At 39.3% G+C, this 19,578-nt stretch overlaps 1 protein-coding gene across 7 annotated transcripts in view; it reads right to left on the reverse strand.

Moving 5' to 3' along the window:
- The window catches only part of lrrk1 (leucine-rich repeat kinase 1), a 161,972-nt gene that overhangs the window by 79,044 nt on the left and 63,350 nt on the right, over positions 1-19,578 (reverse strand). For 5 of the 7 annotated variants that reach the window (XM_044189476.1, XM_044189457.1, XM_044189467.1 and 2 more), the window contains 2 exons: positions 18,871-19,085; positions 1,319-1,483 (listed from right to left, as the gene is read on the reverse strand). In XM_044189476.1, coding sequence (XP_044045411.1) covers positions 1,319-1,483; positions 18,871-19,085 — 380 coding nt within the window. The remainder of the gene's footprint in view (positions 1-1,318; positions 1,484-18,870; positions 19,086-19,578) is intronic. The other 2 variants (XM_044189486.1, XM_044189499.1) reach the window with 2 other exon arrangements.

The raw sequence follows: 19,578 nt of genomic DNA on the forward strand, positions 1-19,578 counted from the left end.
CCCGACTAAAACACTGTGCTCCTAGAATACAGGGTTACTTGTGGTTCCTAGAGTCTCCAAAAGTAGAATGGGAGCCAGAGCCTTCAGTTATCAAGCTCGTCTCCTGTGGAATCAGATCCCAGTTTTGGTTCAGGAGGCAGACACCATCTCCACATTTAAGAGTAGGCTTAAGACTTTCCTCTTTGATAAAGCTTATACTTAGGGCTGGCTTGGGTGAGCCCTGAACCATCCCTTAATTATGCTGCTATAGGCCTAGACTTGATGCACCTCTTTCCTCTCTCCCTCTCCATCTGTATGCATTTTTATCCCATAAATGCATGTTACTAACTCGACATCTTCTCTCTCCCGTAGTTTTGTGCTTTCTCGTTTCTCTCCTCTCTCCTTCTGTCGCTTTCAGCAGGTATTTCTGCCTCCAGAGCTGCAGAGACTGGTCTGTGGTTGTGGGCCACTTGCTGCCCCCGTGTTCCTGCTCAAAAACTGCTACTACAGTTGTTATTATTGGCTCTATTACTAATACTGTCATTATTATTCCTATACCTGTGATTCCTATTATTAATTTATTAATATTACCACTACAATTAAATTACTACTATTTTAAAAATTCTAGGTGGTATTTGCATTGTGCCTCCCTCTCCCCCAACCCCTCCCCCAAAATCTCTCTCTCTCTCTTTCATAACCTCTCTCTCTCCTCTCTCTCTCTCTATCTATAAACCTCTCTCTCTAAACCCCCCGTCTCCCTCCCTCTCTCTCTCTCCAAACTCTCTCTCTCTCTCTCTCTCTCTCTCAAAACCTACCACGACAGCGGTGGATGGCCGCCCACCATTGAGTCTGGTTCTGTCCAAGGTTTCTGCCCTCTTAAAGGAAGTTTTTTCTTGCCACTGTTGCCAAATGCATGCTCATGGTGGGATTTGTTGGGTCTCTGTAATTTATATTAAAAAGAGTACGGTCTAGACCTGCTCTATAGGAAAAGTGCAATGAGATAACTTCTGTTATGAATTGGCGCTATATAAATAAAATTGAATTGAATTGAAAATGATGCAAGCTGTCAACATCTTCCACGTCATCATGCTTCCATTAAATGACATCCATTGGACTGTAGTTGGTTTATGTTGTCTGACAACCAAATGACTTTCCTTTAAATCAGATTACTCCTCCTTCCCACTGGAAACCCAAACACTATCTCTTTGCTCAGCACTGACAACTGTCTGGTTCTCACAGTCACACCCTTCACTTTCTGACCCACTCACACTATAGTACAGCTCGAACCAGGTTCTCAGTAGGTCTGCAGAAGTGTGCGTGTGTGAGAGCTACATTTCACCTCTATGTTAAGCAGCCATGTCTGCAGGTTGGCCACAGCCTCCTCTCCCAGAGCCAGGTTCCAGATCACCACATACAGGGCCTTATCTGTGAAGAAACACTGGTTCACTGTGGACATGCTGGCTTGACCACCGATGTCCCACACGTTGAACGCCACCGAGTCCTTCTGTGTGTAACAAGATGAGAGTTAAGTCAACTCTAAAGAAGGGGCTGGAAAATGAACATGTAATGAGTCAGGAATAAAAAACACATGATGTTTGAGGTGGCTCAGTGTTTTGAAAATATCAAAAAGTCATTATTAAAAATTCACTCCTTGATTTTGTTATAGTTTCCAACCAAAACTACACACTTTTTAAAAATTGTAATAGCTAAATAAATCAAGGCTTCTTTCATTTTCAAGTTTTGTAAATTTGGCTAATACCCAAGCAATCATGAATTATTGAAAACAATTCACACAGTTCCATGAAAAATCTAAGGTCAATAAAAACTTCTCTCTCCATTAATAACTCTCTCAGGACCATCAGTTCCTACCAATCCTCCCAGGTGTTTCTATCCAAAACAGCAGGTATAACCAGGAGCAACAACTGCGCACATGGCCAAAGTATCACCTGGAGATTAAACCTTAAAAATAATTTCACAAGCACAAACATGCAAAAAACTAGGTTGTATATTTAGTTATACTTTCATTTTATATGTGGCACTGCATGGCAATCAACCGCTGATAGTTAATGTATGGATCATTATGATGACAAATAAAATTGCAGACTATTACGCACAGAAAACACAATGACCATCAGATCTTCAACATGACCAAAAAAGTGAATTCAACTTAAAAAGAGACAACATCTGCTCTTGGCAGGACATCTGAGCTGCTGTATTCATATTTGAAACTTTTCACGAATAATGTATATTACATAATTTGATTATAATTATTTATGCATTAATGTGTACATCACTTTAATTTATCTTTATCCATAATAATACATCATAATTTATTTGTTGATTATATTTTGTATTATTAATCTGAATCTACAAAGTAATTAGTAAGTAACTTAAGCACAGTACTTGAGTAAATGTACTTATTTCCACCACTGTCAGTGCATCATGAAGTGGAAAGCCCTGTGCTTAAAGGCACTGTCATGTTACATTTCCAGTATACGAATATTTGCTCTGTCTCCCATCCACTTCTATTGAAGCACAGAACAGACAAATTCAAGCGTGCGTTTCCTGTTTTGCTCCGATCTCCAGCCGGCTCTGGCAGAGTTGTCAGAGTTCACCTTTGACCAATAGAGACACTGCTGCACCGTGTTTGTAAATGGAGAAGTTATTATTCTAGCGCATTTTATCACTATTTTTAGAAAATTATGAGTCTACCAGACTGCAATTATAGCGTTGTTCTTAAACACCACCTTAGTCTGTGATCGCTCCGATTACCCGCATTAGAAATGTGACATGACGTCTTTCTTTGGGCGAGTGTGGGTAAATTTCATTGAATGGAAACATAATGTGACCATACCTTTAAGGGGATTAAAGTAGTGAATGTGATTGGCCATTACTGACACAATTTCTATGTTACGGCCTTGAGTCATTTGTATAGGAGTGTGACTGTGTATTTTCGGAGCTGTTTTCCCTCCCTGACTGAATGTTGTGCTGTTCACTGTACTGTGCGTTTCCAAGTGTGTTGAGATGCAGGTGGTGGCTACCGATTGGACTGGAGACTGATGGTGCCTACTTTAAAATAGCACCAGCCGATGCCAGTCTAACATGCCTACCTATAATATATGATGTATTCTTACTAGTCCCAGAGCTATCTGCGCTGTGCAGCGTGGTTCTTGAAAATAGAGCCGTTTGATGTACACTGTAAAACATTTTAAGCTAGTTCAAATTTCCCTGATGCCTTAAAAATGTGAGTTAACTGAACTAAACTTAAATAATTAGATCAAAGTGGGCTTCTGAAAATGTAAAACCAGCTGAATTAAGTTCACTGAACTTGAGAAAATAAATTCAATAAACTTAAGATATTAACTGTTTAGTCACAGCAGCTGTGGTTAGATGGACAATATTATATATTATAATATTAAATATTCCAACTTAAATGTTTACTTGGACGCCAAATAAAGTGATCCGTTAAGATCTGCGTTTACATGCCCCAAAGCATTTAATCAGAAAATAACTTTTTTGACATGCGCAAAGTGGTTCCGCCCGCTGTGAAGCATCTAATCTGCTGGAAATATAACAGAAGAAGTTCTGCTTTTCTATTTCTGTTTCAATCCTTGCTGCATTCACATGAATTCAGGGAGACGGTAGACGGCAAACCGACATCATTTTAGTGGATGAGATGGTAAAATTAGGTGATCAGCACAGAGCTGGGTGGAAATACCAGGTAATATAGAAAGTATGCTATGCTATATTAGCTTAGCAAGCTATCTGGCTAGCTATTAACTTTGTGTAGCCGACATCACCATAGCAACATATATCGTCATGCGTGTTTCATTTTGCCGTCCTGCCATTCTGTCAGACTGTTTGTTTTTCCTGTGCCTTCCTGAAGGTGTTGTCCGTCTGTAAAATTGTATTTGTCTGGGTGTAGGGACAGAATTCAATATTAAGAACCAATACACAGCAAGTTTCAATCGCGCATGTTTTCTTCATACTACAAAAAAGAATCTGTAGAGGTTTAACTCTCAAGCTATGCATGCTGGGAAGTCTACCAATATTCTGATTATGTTTCTTTAGAAACTCTCAGCAGTACATTAATTAAATTTATATCATTCATCAGTCAAAATACCTAAATTCAGAAGAAATAATGTTCGTAAGTTCTGAAACGGTCTGAAAATGAAAACTAGACATTTAAGTTGAATTGACTTTAAAACAATAAAACATACATTTACATTAAGTTAAAGATAAAAGATTAGTTGATGCCACTAAAATCCTGTATGATCTTTTACAGTATAGTACAACAAGGACAGCTAAGATCATGCTGATGCTGATGAAGGTGAAGAATGGAGAGAACATCAAAAATCTGCTGGTTATGAGGCAGAATACCATGAGTCCATTTAAGTCATTTGAATATAAAAAGTACTGAAACAACTGCAAAAGGTATTTTAAAAATAAGATTTTTGCCCATTCTTGCCTCAGTTCTATTCTTAACTGACTTTTCAGTTTTTATTTTTCAAAATATTCTCCTGCAGCTGGATTTCATAAGCAGGACATATGAACCATTTCATTGTGCTTTAAAGGATGTTGACTTACCAGCAATGGCTGACTCTTATTTCCTCTCATGTATGAGTCAAGAGGACCCTTTTAGACATGCACCTCATTATGTGATGGCAATTTTAAATTTTGGTCCCATGTCTGAATAAGTGTCCAAGTCACTTTTACGTAAAAGTCACATCTGCAATCTCACTAGATCTTGATCAGACCTGTAACATTTCCGTAACACTTCCAACAGACAAAAGTCTTAACTGAATGCCATCAGATTAACATTAAGGCTGGTGCAGAACAAAGTTAAACACAGAGAGAGATTAAAAGTGCGTCTTGTTTCATCATCTAAGAGCACTGTAATAAATGTATCACTTAATTATCATCTCTTATGCACAAAAAAAGATGTTTATTTAACCAAAAAACACTGTTATTGAACACATTTTCATTTGTGAATGAGATTCTTTCCACATCAGATCTGTTTATATAAAATGTGTTTTTCAATTGTTTACCATCCCGGGGTAAAAGAGGGGGAAAAAACAAAATAATCATCAGACCATCAATCTCCTAAAATGTTCAGTTTTCATCCATGTCGACTGCTTACAGTCCAAATACACAACAAAGTGCTCTACATTCAGCATATAAGCAAATCATTAGTCACAACCTGACATCTTGACATTCTAATCTCTGCTTGTACCATTCATCACCTCCTGTCACTCTTTGTGATGGCAGGCTTTTGGCCCCGCCTTCTAGTGGGGCCATTCAGAACAGGTAGAAACACATTCAAGTACCCCTCACTGCTGTGTGCAATTCAGGGTGTCGCTCAATGTGGGTTGAGTCAAACATTTGACTCCGCCCACAATACTATGTGTATGTTGTAGCCAGAGACTCAGGCAGACACTGGTACGTGGTTTAACTTGTAGTGATTTATTTCTCCTCTTTGCAACAAAAACAAAGGAACATATGCTCTTTCTCTATAGTCCGCCAGCATGTTTTCTCTGCTGCTGAAAAAATACTACAAACTGCAATGAATAACCACAGAAAAGCAATTGTTCTTCTACTACTTCTGCTTCAAAACTTGCTAGACATATTCAAAGGCAAGGCAAGCCGTGCAGCACTTTTACAAACATCAATACTGCATAAAATACTAAATTATGAACACTGCAGCCTAGAAAGCAGACTAATAGAATTAAATTTAATTATACAAAAAAATAAATAAATAAAGTGGGTCCCTTATAAACAAAATCAAACAGTTAACTAAAGGAAATACCAAAATAATAACCATAAACAACCTTCTAAATATTAATTAACCTCTCACATGTAGACTATGTTGTAGTGAGAACGGGGGGGTGACTGTCTCCCCACATTCACAAATACACAGCAGCACCGTTTACAATCTGGTGGAATTCCATGGGGGGAGGTTTGAATAAACTGTGTTCAGACTTCAGGATATGCAAAATGACTTCTTCCCCTCTCAAACAGTAAAGGTGTCAATTTGGATACTTGCCAGACAAGACCACAACTTTCCACCCCAGTCATGTCTTATCATGCTAATGGAGCAACTGAAACATTTAAAGATAATAAATTGATTCTCTGGATTAGTCTAACTAGAGGAGGACTAAAAACATCATCTTCTCCTCCCTTACCTGTCTCACACACACACACACACACACACACACACACACACACACACACACACACACACACACACACACACGCAAAGAAACACACTATTTCTTCCCTCACCCATTGATGTGATCTGAGATAAGGTTTGCCACACACCTATCATAAAAGTTGAAAATACATTCCTAAGTGACATAACTGTGATATCCTTGCTTTGAACATGAAATGAGCAAGTTATTAATTCACGGAGTTAACCTCTTGTTTACCAGGTGAGAGCATTGCCACCTAATGACCAACAGACAACAGTCTCTGCAACCATCGCCATTATGAATCTGTATAAGATTGTAGCTATTATACTGTATTATGTAAAGCAAACTGTATAGTTTAACCTTATGCCACTTATTAGCAGTGTTAAAAATCTGTGTTTTCATAGTAAGAGTCTCTGGTAACTGGTTGAATGGTCTGCTGAATGTTTTCTAACCACTATGTATTGTATTTTTATGTCTCAAATCATGATTGTATGGTCATAGTGATATTTGAGTATGTGATATTTTGCGCATAAAACTTAAATGAAATTCACTAGAGTCAGAAAAACATGAAGAGCCGTGGTAAAAGTTTCTAACAAAGGAACAGAGTTTTTGGCGTGAAAGCCTTCCTCCACACCTGAAACTCCTCCTCCTTTGGCAAGCTGACAAAACCAGTTTCACCGACATATCAGCTCCAGGCTGATCCTCACCTTTGAGCTCAATGGTTGTTTTATTTTACCTTTTCTTAAAACGTAAGTTTTCTTTTCCTCACCTAAAGTCCATTCACAATTTAACCTTTTTCCAAGCAAGTTCTTTTTAATGCATCAGTATTAAACTGAAGAGTTATTTCTTTTGACCTTTATGTTTTTGTAACGTTATCACTAAGCCTTGTGATTGTTACAACACGTTATTTCCAAGAGTAACAAATCGTCTGCCTCGTCTGCTCAGCGTATTGTTTGCTGCTGCTTTGTTTTTCTGTGTATGTCGTCGAGATGTCTCTGCTTTACTTGTTTATGATTGCCAAGCACTCTCTTTGGGTGGATGTTATCCTCTTCCTGCTGTCCGTCACTCACCAGATTTTAGAGGTTGGTGGATCCGGCCTGTTGTTCCTAGTCTGACAGCTGTTTCTGACCTGCCGACGGAGCCTCTTCAACCCTGGAGGATGCGGGTCAGCAGAAACGGCATGGACCAAGGGAACCTTCGCCCGCTGGGTCTGCCATATTCAGAGAATTCATGACGTGCTGACATGCGGCGGTAAGCGTATTGTCTCATTTCCGGTTACCGGTGTTTGTGTGTTACTAGTAGCGTATATTTGCTGCTCTAGCTCATCAGAGTTAATTTTCGTTCTCAAGCACTCATAGCGCTGTCCTTCTTTTAATGACTTTCTCGCTAATCCCACAGTTTACATGCTTTTGAGTTTTGCTAGCTACCGTTCTTTAGCTTAGCAGCTAGCAATGGCTTGTCTCTCTCCCTCTCACTCTCCTGCTCTCTCCTGCTCGGTGTGTCAAATGTTTAGCTATTCCTCTGCCTCCTTTAGGGATAATGGTACATGTAATAAATGTAGTTTATTTGTAGCATTGGACGCAAGGCTTAGTGAATTGGACACGCGGTTCCGCACCATGGGAACTCAAGTCATTAACTACTGTACTTATCCAGCCCCCAGTAGCTGGTGCGGACCGACCAGAGGTAGCTGCTGTTAGCCGGGAAACCATAGTCAAATGTATTCCAGGGGCCAGAGTGGGCAACGCTGAATCCTATTATAAAACTGCTGGCTAAGGATAAACGTAAATACAGTAAGATTGTTATTCACGTTGGCGGTAACAACTCCCAATTACACCAATTGGAAGTCACTAAAGTTAATGTTGAGTTGGTGTATACATATGCAAAGACAATGTCAGATTCCGTAGTTTTCTCTGGGCCTCTGCCAAACCTGACCAGTGATGATATGTTTAGCCGCATGTCTTCATTCCGCCGCTGGCTGTCGAGGTGGTGTCCAGCAAATGATGTGGGCTTTGTAGATAATTGGAGGACTGTCTGGGGAAGACCTGGTCTGATTAGGAGAGACTGCATTCATCCCACTTTGGATGGAGCAGCACTCATATTTAGAAATCTGACTGATTTTATTAGTGGACCAAAACCATGACAACTCAGAGTTAAGACCAGGAGGCAGAGTTGCAGTCCTACACGCTTCTCAACGCTTCCAGAGCAGTTACCCACCCAAAACTCCTTAGTGACCGTGTCTGCCCCCCGACCACTTACATTAATAAAATTAAAAGTTAACAGAAAAGGAGCTATACATAAAAACCTAAAGAAAAACGCTGTAATAGCACAACAAAATAGGACAATTAAATGCGGATTCCTAAACATCAGTCCTCTGTCATCTAAAGCTGTACTAGTGAACAATTTAATATCAGAGTATCATATTGACTTATTTTGTCTTACTGAAACCTGGCTGGGTCATGAAGAATATGTTAGCCTAAATGAATCCACTCTGCCCAGTCATATTAATATTCACATTCCTCGAGGCACTGGCCGAGGAGGTGGAGTTGCAGCCATCTTCAACTCAAGCCTATTAATCAACCCTAAACCTAAACTAAATTATAACTCATTTGAAAGCCTTGTTCTTAGTCTTTCACACCCAACCTGGAAAACAGGACAGACAATTCTATTTGTTATAGTATACCGCACTCCTGGTTCTTATTCTGAATTTTATCTGAATTCTCAGAGTTTTTATCAAGTTTAGTCCTTAAAACAGATAAAGTAACTATTGTAGTAGATTTCAATATTCATGTGGACGTTGACAATGATAGCCTTAGCACTGCGTTTATCTCATTATTAGATTCGATTGGCTTTTGTCAGTGTACATAAACCCACTCACTGTTTGAACCACACCCTCAACCTTGATCTGGTATATGGCATTGAAATCGAACATTTAATAGTCTTTCCACATAATCCTTCATTATCGGACCATTATTTAAAAACTTTTGAACTCCTATTACTGGACTACACACCATTAGGCAAAAACTCCTACTCTGGATGTCTATCTGATAGTGCTGTAGCTAAATTTAAGAAAGATCCCATCTGCATTTAATTCAATGCTATGTCTCAATATAACAGAGGAAATCGTATGCTAATTTCAGCCCCTCACAAATTGACCATTTTGTTGATAGTGCTGCAGGCTTACTGCGAATGACACTCGATTCTATCGCCCCTCTAAAAAAGAAGATAATAAAACAAAGAAGGATAGCTCCATGCTATAACTTCCAAACCCGCAAATTAAAGCAAACATCATGACAACTTGAAAGGAAATGGCGTTCCAACAACCTGGAAGAATCTTGTTTAGTCTGGCAAGATAGTCTTACAACATATAGGGAAGCCCTCCGTAAGCAGCCTACTACTCATCAATAATAGAGGAAAATAAAAACAACCCCAGGTTTCTTTTCAGCGCTGTAGCCAGGCTGACAGAGAATCACACCTCTACTGAGCCATGTATTACTATAGCCCTCAGTCGTAACAACCTCATGAACTTCTTTAATAATAGAATTTTAACTATTAGAGATAAAATTAATCACGTCCTGCCCTCAACCAGTGCCGATTTATCTTCAAACACAGGAACCTCAGAAACAACTGTAAAACCTGATAAATATTTTGACTGCTTTGCTCCTATCAACCTTCTTCAACTAACTTCGACGATTAATTCATCCAAGCCATCAACCTGTCTTTTAGACACCATTCCAACTAGGCTGCTTAAAGACCTTGTACCCTTATTTAGCACTTCTTTACCGGATATGATCAATCTGTCTTTATTAACAGGCTATGTACCACAGTCCTTTAAAGTAGCTGTTATTAAAGCTCTTCTTAAAAAGCCTACTCATGATCCAGGGATTTCAGCCAACTATAGACCTATATCTAACCTTCCCTTTCTCTGTACGATCCCTGAGAAAGCAGTCACCAATCAGTTGTGTGACTTTCTAAATAACAATAGTATATTTGAGGATTTTCAGTCAGGGTTTTGAGTGCATCATAGCACAGAGACAGCACTGGTGAAAATTACAAACCTTTTAATTGCATCAGACAATGGACTTGTCTCTGTACTTGTCTTGTTAGATCTTAGTGCAGCATTCAACACCATTGACCATCACATCCTACTACAGAGACTGGAACATTCAACTGGTATTAAAGGAACCGCACTAAGCTGGTTTAAATCCTATCTATCAGATCGATCTCAGTTTGTACATGTTAACGGTGAGTCCTCCGTGCACACCAAAGTTTAGTCACGGAGTTCCACAAGGTTCTGTGCATGGACCAATTTTATTCACCTTATATATGCTTCCTTTATGCAATATTATTAGGAAACACTCCATAAACTTTCATTGTTATGTGGTTGTCACCCAATTATATCTATTGATCAAAATGATGCTGAAAAACAAGTGCATGCACTAGGTTGGACGATTGCAATTCCTTATTATCATGCTGCCCAAATAAGTCCCTCTCCAGTTGATCCAGAATGCTGCGGCACGTGTATTGACAAGAACTAGGAAAAGAGATCATATTTCTCCAATATTAGCTTCTCTGCACTGGCTCCCTGTAAAATCCAGAATAGAATTTAAAATTCTTCTCCTCACCTACAAAGCTCTTAATGGTCTGGCACCATCATATCTTAAAGAGCTCATAATACCGTATTACTCAACTAGAACACTGTGCTCCCCGAATGCAGGGTTACTTGTGGTTCCTAGAGTCTCCAAAAGTAGAATGGGAGACAGAGCCTTCAGTTATCAAGCTCTTCTCCTGTGGAATCAGATCCCAGTTTGGGTTCAGGAGGCAGACACCATTTCCACATTTAAGAGTAGGCTTAAGACTTTCCTCTTTGATAAAGCTTATACTTAGGGCTGGCTTGGGTGAGTCCTGAACCATTACCGGGAGACTTTCCATGATGCACCTCTTTCCTCTCTTCTCCTCTGCCTCTCTATCTGTATGCATTTTTATCCCATTGCTGCATGTTACTAACTCGACATCTTCTCTCTCCCGTAGTTTTGTGCTTTCTCATTTCTCTCCTCTCTCCTTTTGTCGCTTTCAGCAGGTATTTCTACCTCCGGAGCTGCAGAGACTGTATCTGTGGTTGTGGGCCACCTGCTGCCCCCGTGTTCCTGCTCGATAACTGCTACTACAGTTGTTGTTATTGGCTCTATAACTATTATTGTCATTATTATTCCTCTGACTGTCATTCCTTTTATTATAAATGTATTAATATTAGCACTATCATTACATTATTATTATTTTTAAATTCTAGGTGGTATTTGCATTGTGCTCCCCAACCGCTTCCCTCCCCCCCACTCCCTTTCTCTCTCTCTCAAAACCTAACATGGCAGCCCATCATTGAGTCTGGTTCTGTCCAAGGTTTCTGCCCGTTAAAAGGAAGTTTTTTCTTGCCACTGTCGCCAAGTGCTTGCTCATGGTGGGTCTCTGTAAATAATATTATAAAGAGTATGGTCTAGACCTGCTCTATAGGAAAAGTCCAATGAGATAAATTCTGTTATGAATTGGCACTATATTATTAAAATTGAATTGGGTCGTAGCAAATAAGACTTTCCTGCTTAATGACTTCTTCATCTCTCGCAAGTTGGATTTTATGTTTCTGATGGAAACCTGGCTTCATGCTGGTGAGTTTACACCTTTCTCTGAACTTCTGAGTGTGCATTTCTCAGCTCCCCTTGGACTACCGGATAGGGGGAGGGCTAGTGTCTGTATTCAAATCTACCATGCTGGCAGACTCCTTTTGACATTTACTCCAGCTTTGAGCTGCAGCTATTCGAGTTAAACTATCCTTCTCCCGTGCTGTGCGCCGTGGTGTACCATCCACCAGAGTTCAAAAAGGATTATGTTAAAATACGGTCGTCTTTTAATTGTTGGGATTTTAATATACACGTATGCTGTGAAACCAGACCTCTGGTCAAAGACTTAATGAATCTTATCAACTGTCTTAATCTGACCCAGTTGGTGACTGGACCGACACATGAAAAAGGACACACATTGGAACTTGTGCTGTCTTATGGTTATTGTGTATGTATCAATGAAATTTGTGACACATGTATATCATGGATCATCTGCCTGTTTTTTTTTCTTGCTACAGTTCCTTGCTCTAGGGTTACAGCTTGTGTTCCTGCACGCCTCCTGCATGCGATTAACACTCTAACTACGTCGCAGTTTTCTATTGCTTCTAAAGATTCTATGCTTTTTACCCTGGATGGCTGCTGTGATCTCAGTGCTGAAAAGCTTACTACCCTCTTTGACTTGACTTGTACTAATATTTTGGACTCTGCTGCTCCATTTTGGACTAAACATTTAAAGGCACTTTCAGAGCTGTGGCTGAATGATACTACCTGCTCTCTCAGACGCGGATATAGACGAGCTGAGAGGAAGTGTAAGAAGGATAAGCTCCACGTCTCCTTAGGAATCTTAAGGGACTGCTTAGCAAATTACCAGAGAGCCGTTTATATCTAACCTTGTCTGTAGTAACAGTCATAGGCCTCAGGTTCTGTTCAATACTTTTAATTCTCTGTGACTCAGCGCGTATTGTTCAAACACTTTACACTTTGTGTAAACTTAATTTTTATTGCAAAGATTTCTGCTCTTAGGTCTTCACCCACTTCATTTGCCTTAGACCCTTCTGTTCCTCCTTTGTGACCAGCTGTCTTTGATCAGTTTGAGCCTGTATCACTTTCCTTACTATCAGAGGTACTTCATAATATGCAGGCTACAAATTGTCCCTTAGACAGTATTCGCTCTCATCTACTAAAAGACGTTTTTAGTACGGTATAGTATGAGTCTAGTATCATCATTCTGATAAATACCTGTCTTCTTTCAGGGTGTGTTCCAGCTGCTTAAACATGCTGCAGTGCAGCCTCTTATTAAAAAAACTAATCTGAAATTAACTGAAACATTTTTACATAATCATGGCATTCATGAAAAGTTTCAGTCTGGGTTTAAACCACGCCACAGCACTGAAAAAACTATTTTAAGAGTTTTTATGATCTTCTCAACTGTTGATTCAGGGAACTCTGCTATTCTGGTGCTTTTAGATTTGACTGCTGCCTTTGACACTGTGAATCATAGGATGCTTTTATCACGCCTTGAACTGTGCGTAGGTATCAAAGGTGTTGCCCTTAAATGGTTTCAGTCATACCTGACAGATAGGAGTTCATCGATTCTAAACTAAAAAACTAAAAGTAAAACTAAAAGTAAAGATTCAATGCAGCCTTTGTTGGACTGCTTAAATGACATCAAAACTTGGATGGATTTAATAGTACTCTTTGCCCGCTAGCATCTTACAGTCGATCTTTTGCTAAGAATCTTGGAGTTATTTTTTAAAGCTCCTAGATAGGCAGATTAGTTGTCAAAAACAGCTTCTTTCAGTTGAGACTTTTAGCCAAGGTCTGTCCCAACGACTTCAAGAGAGTTATGCTTTTATTACTTCTCAGTTGGATTACTGCTTTGTTGTCTGCAGTTAGTACGAAATGCAGCTGCTCTGCTTTTAACTGGTAAGACAAAGTGCGATCACATAACACCAGTTTTCATGGCTTCAGGATTGATTTTAAGACTTTATTGATTGCTTTTAAGGTCTTAAATGCGCTGGCACCACCTTATCTGGCAGAACTGTTACATTATCATGCTCCAGTTAGAGCACTGAGGTCAACCAACCAGATGCTCTTGGATGTTCTGAGATCCAGGCACAAAAATAGAGCCTTTGCGGTAGCTGCCCCTAATCTCTGGAACAGTTTACCTCTTCATATAAGAGCTGCCCAGAGCCTGGAAACTTTTAAGTTGCTGCTAAAGACCCACCTCTCCTCATTGGCATTCAATTCTAGTTGAGGTTGACACCTTGATTTCATTTTCTATTGTTTTTCTAATGTATTTGTTATTAACTTCTGTGTTTGTTAAATTTGGTATTTTATCCTGTTCAGCACTTTGGTCAACAGTGGTTGTTTTAAATGTGCTATATAACTAAATTTGACATTGACATTATTTTTTTTAAGTTACTCAAGCCTAGCTGAAAAAGTGTAGCCAGAGATATTTTATTCGACAAGCTACAACATCACAGACTCGACAGAAGCCGCAAGCCACTGGAAGCAAGCCAACTTGCAAAAGCAAAGCCCTTCTGAAAGAAGCCTAAACAACGTCTGTGTTCCACCGTTCCTGGATGAATGAGGGACTACACCGTCTTGTTTTGAAGAACGTCTGTGTTCTAACACAACAAAGGTTAGAACCGAAGAAACTTTGAATCCTGCATCTCCCAGAGAACTGTGCCAGCAGCCTCTTGGCCCGGACCTTCGCAGTCGGCCCTGAAATTAAACCGTCAGACCGGCCAGGAGATCAGCTTGGTGACCAACCGCTTTCACAGTCACCTGAGAGCAACCTGCTGGGCTCCTAAATCACGGAGTCTGACTCACAGGCAGACCACCCGCAACTTCATCTGCACAGCGGATTCAGGCCATGCACACCACGCCGGAAAGCCAGTGGAAACGCCTCATCTTTGCCAGAGCTTCAAAACACTAGGTTAAACCATGGTTTTGCTGTGATAAAGAGTTATTGTTTAATAAAAGTATATGAATTCCTATTTAGAGAAGTTAATTGCCCTATCGTTATGTTAATCTTGCAGTCATTTTTATAATTAGATCACATACATTTATTTCAACACATAATAACTGCTATTTCATTTTCTTTATCATATACCTTATTATTATTATTATTAATCCTTCATTTATTCAGTTTTTAGGCCTTTAGCCATAAATTAATGTCCTTATTTAATCAGTGAGAAGTTCACTGTGTGTTTTCTTTGAAGCAGAAGACAAGGTCATCTTTCGAAAAGAATTCAATCCTTCTTAAAAGACAGATCAATTGAAGATCAAGTTTTAATTAATTCGGTCTTGTTTCCTGGTTTACCGGGTGGTGCACCAACAAGAGTATTACAGTGTAATTACGTGATTAAAGTAGTTGATTCTCCTACAATGTGTAGGATCACTATGTGTAGGTAATGGCCATCGGCATCAACAATACACATACAGAGCCTGAATACATTACAATGAGCAAATGCAACAAGGCACACATTGAAGCAACACAGATAATCAATGGTCAAATTGATTAGATAAATGTATATCAAGACCTAGGCTCACTGCTCAAATAGGCAAATTTGTTCAAATAAGATTCCCTCACTGTAAGCAACTACGTGCAAAAGGATGTTATTACCAACGGTTTGCGACCAAGCAACGGCCCGAATTGCACACTAAGTGAGGGGCTTCTTAACACTTTTACCTTTACATGCGGCCAGATGACGCTTTGTACCAACTCATTTGTTTCAAGCAGAAACTCACCATTGTTCTCCAACAGTGACTCTGCTCCCTCTGTAAACCAGGTGCCAAATATCACAGGAGCATTGTGTCTCTATCCATAACAGTCCTATCATATTTAAATAGAGCTAACATAACAGAGACCTATCGTATGTTTGCAATCCCAAACACCATTACTTACAGATACAGATACTCACAGAGAGATGAAGCCAACCATGTTACAGATTCATGTCTAAAAGGGGCTAGTGAAAGAGCCTCTTACACCCTTTTCAGACAGGCACCCCTTTATGTTAATCTGATGGCAATTTAACATGTCGTTCTCCCGTCTGTATACGCACCCTGGTCACGGCAATTTCGGTACCCGCAATCTCACGAGATCGGACCTAGTAACATTCTGTGTCACTTTCAACACAAGTCTGAATCGAATGCTGTCAGATCCGTAAAGGCTGCATGAGCAGCACAAGGTAAAACATGCAGAGAGAGACCAAGAGAATTGTGCGTCCTGTACCACCTTCTAAGATCACTTTAAATAATTTATTATCACAGTAATCATCTCTTACGCACAGTATCAGATTCATAAACTAGGAAACACTGTAAAAGAGCCAATTTTAAGTTATTGAAGAGATTCTTCTCAGATCAGAATAAAAACAAATTTCTCGCAGTGTGACTGGGACAAAAGAAGTTTAAAAAAAAAACCCTCTTACAACCACATTAATAATCTGACCAATTGTCTGTCCCTTCAGTGTTTATTTATGAATAAATTAATATCCAGGAAAACGCTTTACATACAGCACGTAAACAAAGGAGAGTCCCAACTTGACATTCTGTCATTCAATGCTACAAATATATAAAATATACATTTTATATGTTATGGTTTCATGATGGCCTGTCTGTGCATTGACCAGTTGGAATGCTATTACTAGTTCTCTGTCTACATACAGTAGATGGGGAACTTCTGTCCATGCAGTCAATCAAATCACTTAATTTTAATCTGTATTTGGATTAAGCAGTTAAGGCCAGAAAGCAGCCACTATATGACACGACCCTCATAATTTGATCCGAAACCCACATTAGCTTTCTAGTTATGTCCCACCTAATCTACTGTACAAGCATGGACACGCTTCCTGTCCTGCACCTTGTCTTGCTGAACGAGCTATCAAACAAACATCCACCGGGGAAATGTGTACTGCTAATATGAGTTTGCAAACTAGAAAGCTAATCAGCTTGTTAGCAAATTGAACAGCTTTAAAAACATACCTGCAAATGTCAACATCGTTGGTTTACATATCCATATTTTTCAAAACCACTACTAACAAAATACTGTCTTTCCTTTCCTTTAAGCTACAATTACCAGAAAGTTGTTTTTACATTCAATTTTATTTATATTGCACCAATTCATAACAATTCATTGCACTTTTCCTATAGAGCAGGTCTAGACCATACTCCTTATAATATTAATTACAGAGACCCAACAAATCCCACCATGAGCAAAAATTTGGCCACCCTTTCAGAGCCTTAGAGGCAAAAAGAACAATTTTTCTTTCTTTCAATAATAAAAAATATTAACATTAAATGTAACAAGACTAAGAGTGTACATGCTAACATGCTCACAGTGACAATACCAACATGCTAATGTTTAGTAGGTATGCTAACATGCTAATTACTAGCACTTAGGGTTGGCGATATGACGGTATATACCGTGCGATGGAAGAAATGTGTCCACCGGTAGAGACATTTTTCATGCAAAAACATTTTATGGTTCCAGCTTCTCAAATATGAGGATTTGCAACAAACAATTAAGTCATATGGGCCATTTTTCTGCATTGACTATGCCTACTTTTACTTTTAATACTTAAAAGTACATTTTCCTGATAATACATAATTTACTTAAGTAACATTTCCAATGCAGGACTTTTACTTGTAACAGAGTATGTTTACAATGTGGTATTAGTACTGTTACTTAAGTAAAAGATCTGAATACTTCTTCCACCACTGGAAATGTACATTATGCTTAGTTGGCATGTACATTATATAACCAGGAGTTTATTCACCCTTGTGTTTTCCCCTGGCCCGTAGTTGTGACTGGCCTTTATTTGTTCGTGGCAACCACACCCCCGGCCATTATTATTATTGACTACTCATTTGATTAAATACGATATAAATGTGACAAATGATTGCTGAAATACAAATCTTTCTTTGTCCTTTTGGCCGCTCCAAGCACCAGTACCGTAACTGCATGAATAGACGCACATCAAAATCCGGCTGGCTTGGCCGCAGTAATCCCCTGACATGACCGCACACCTACGGCAATGGCTTTCACAAATTCACCTGGAACTCCCAAACCACAATTAAGTCTGTTTCTCTCTGCCATTGTTTATTCACATAGAGCCTAAAGTTAGCTAGCTGTCACTATTAGCTAACATTAGCGCTTGTTCCAGCAGTTGTTCATTGTTGACATTCATTGTTTAGCATAACTTCAGTTAAAAGTTAACTTTAACCAGCTCAGTTCTATGTGAGAAAACAACGGCAGAGAGAAACAGACTTACTTTGCGGCAATGCCAGAAGCTTCAGAGCGGAAGAGAGGACGGCTGGTTCAGGAAGAGTGACGCTCTCTTCTTAGTATGCAGATTATATGTAAATCACACTCTCCTTGCCCCCTTCCCTCAGACCTCTCCTCTCCACACCAAAACAGTAACATAAAGTTGAAACTGAAAACCAGACATTGAAAATTTTTTTTTCAGTGACAGTTTTTTATGCTGTCAGACATGAAGAAAAAAATCACAACATTCTCTTTGAAAGAGACATCAGAATGCAAAAAAAATATCTAAATGGACTAATTTTTAATGTATGTGTTTTATTTTTCAGTGAAACTTATTTCAGTGCCAATACAACTTTTTCCAGTACAAATGTTTCAATGCCAATTTTTCCTTTTTCAGTTCTGGTATGGTTTTAAATGCCAAATTTTATTTTCGATGCCAAATGTTAAAGTCACCATCCTGGCTCCATAGCCACGCAGCTAGCTTGGCTAAAAATCAGTTTGACATGATTTTTGCCAATATGCTGAAAGGGATTACTAATTGTGATTTCAGTTGGAAGTGCTCTCAGACATGTGAAGTCTGTTTCATTTCTGAACTAGCAAGCCATAGAAATCAAAACACTAACTAAATTCAGCAGTCCTATGGTACAGGACTGTAATTACTGAATTTTAAACTAGTTTCAAAAGTACAACCTTACAGATACAATACAAATCCCTATTCATTGGTATAGTTCTTGAAAAAGCTTTCTTTATGGTCTGAAATTTAGACCATATACCATGTGTGTGTGTGCAGTGAATGTACAGTATACATATGCGTTTTCCTCACTGTGTTTTTGCCTCCGTTGGGTTTGTCCAACTCCCAGATGGAGGTTGAGATGCTGCATTCTGCTGGGGTGAAGGGGGATGCCCTGCCAGTCTGTAGAGCCTCCAGAAGGGCCGTCTTCCCCTGCCTCGGTGGACCAATCACAAGCATCTTCAGCAGTTTAAAAGGCTCTGCCTTTCGAAGGTGTGCCCGGAGGAAAGCCAGGACAGACGCAGGACCTGAAAAACCAGAGAGGTCAAGATTTGGTTTTCTGGGTGTTGGAAATTATATTACCAATGACCAAGAAACTACACATAGGTGCCACCACTGCAGAAATTTTGTAGGGGGCACTGTCAAGCCAACTTACCACCCGCAAGCCCAAAAGTGAACTCAAATTGAAGTATTTACCAGTCCAAGTCTGGGTGCAAAGTTTCTCAAACATGTCAAAAATTTAATTGACACATGAAATCCAAAATGGCTGACTTTCTGTTGGAAAAACTCTCTCAAAAGAAAGTGAAATATGTTCTTTATGAGAGCAATGAACCCCCTATTGTTTTTGCAACGAACCTACAAAAACAATAGGTTCCTTGCACTTTCAGTGCGAGGAGCCATTCAGCCTTGGCACTGAAAGTGCTCGGGCCCTAATAATAATAATCTCAACAAAAACAATAGGTTCCTGGCACTTTCGTGCTTGGGCCTTAATACATATTAAAGGGTTCTAAGAACTTAATA

This window comes from Siniperca chuatsi, linkage group LG1 (genome assembly GCF_020085105.1).
Source record: "Siniperca chuatsi isolate FFG_IHB_CAS linkage group LG1, ASM2008510v1, whole genome shotgun sequence".
NCBI classification, from domain to species: Eukaryota; Metazoa; Chordata; class Actinopteri; order Centrarchiformes; family Sinipercidae; genus Siniperca; species Siniperca chuatsi.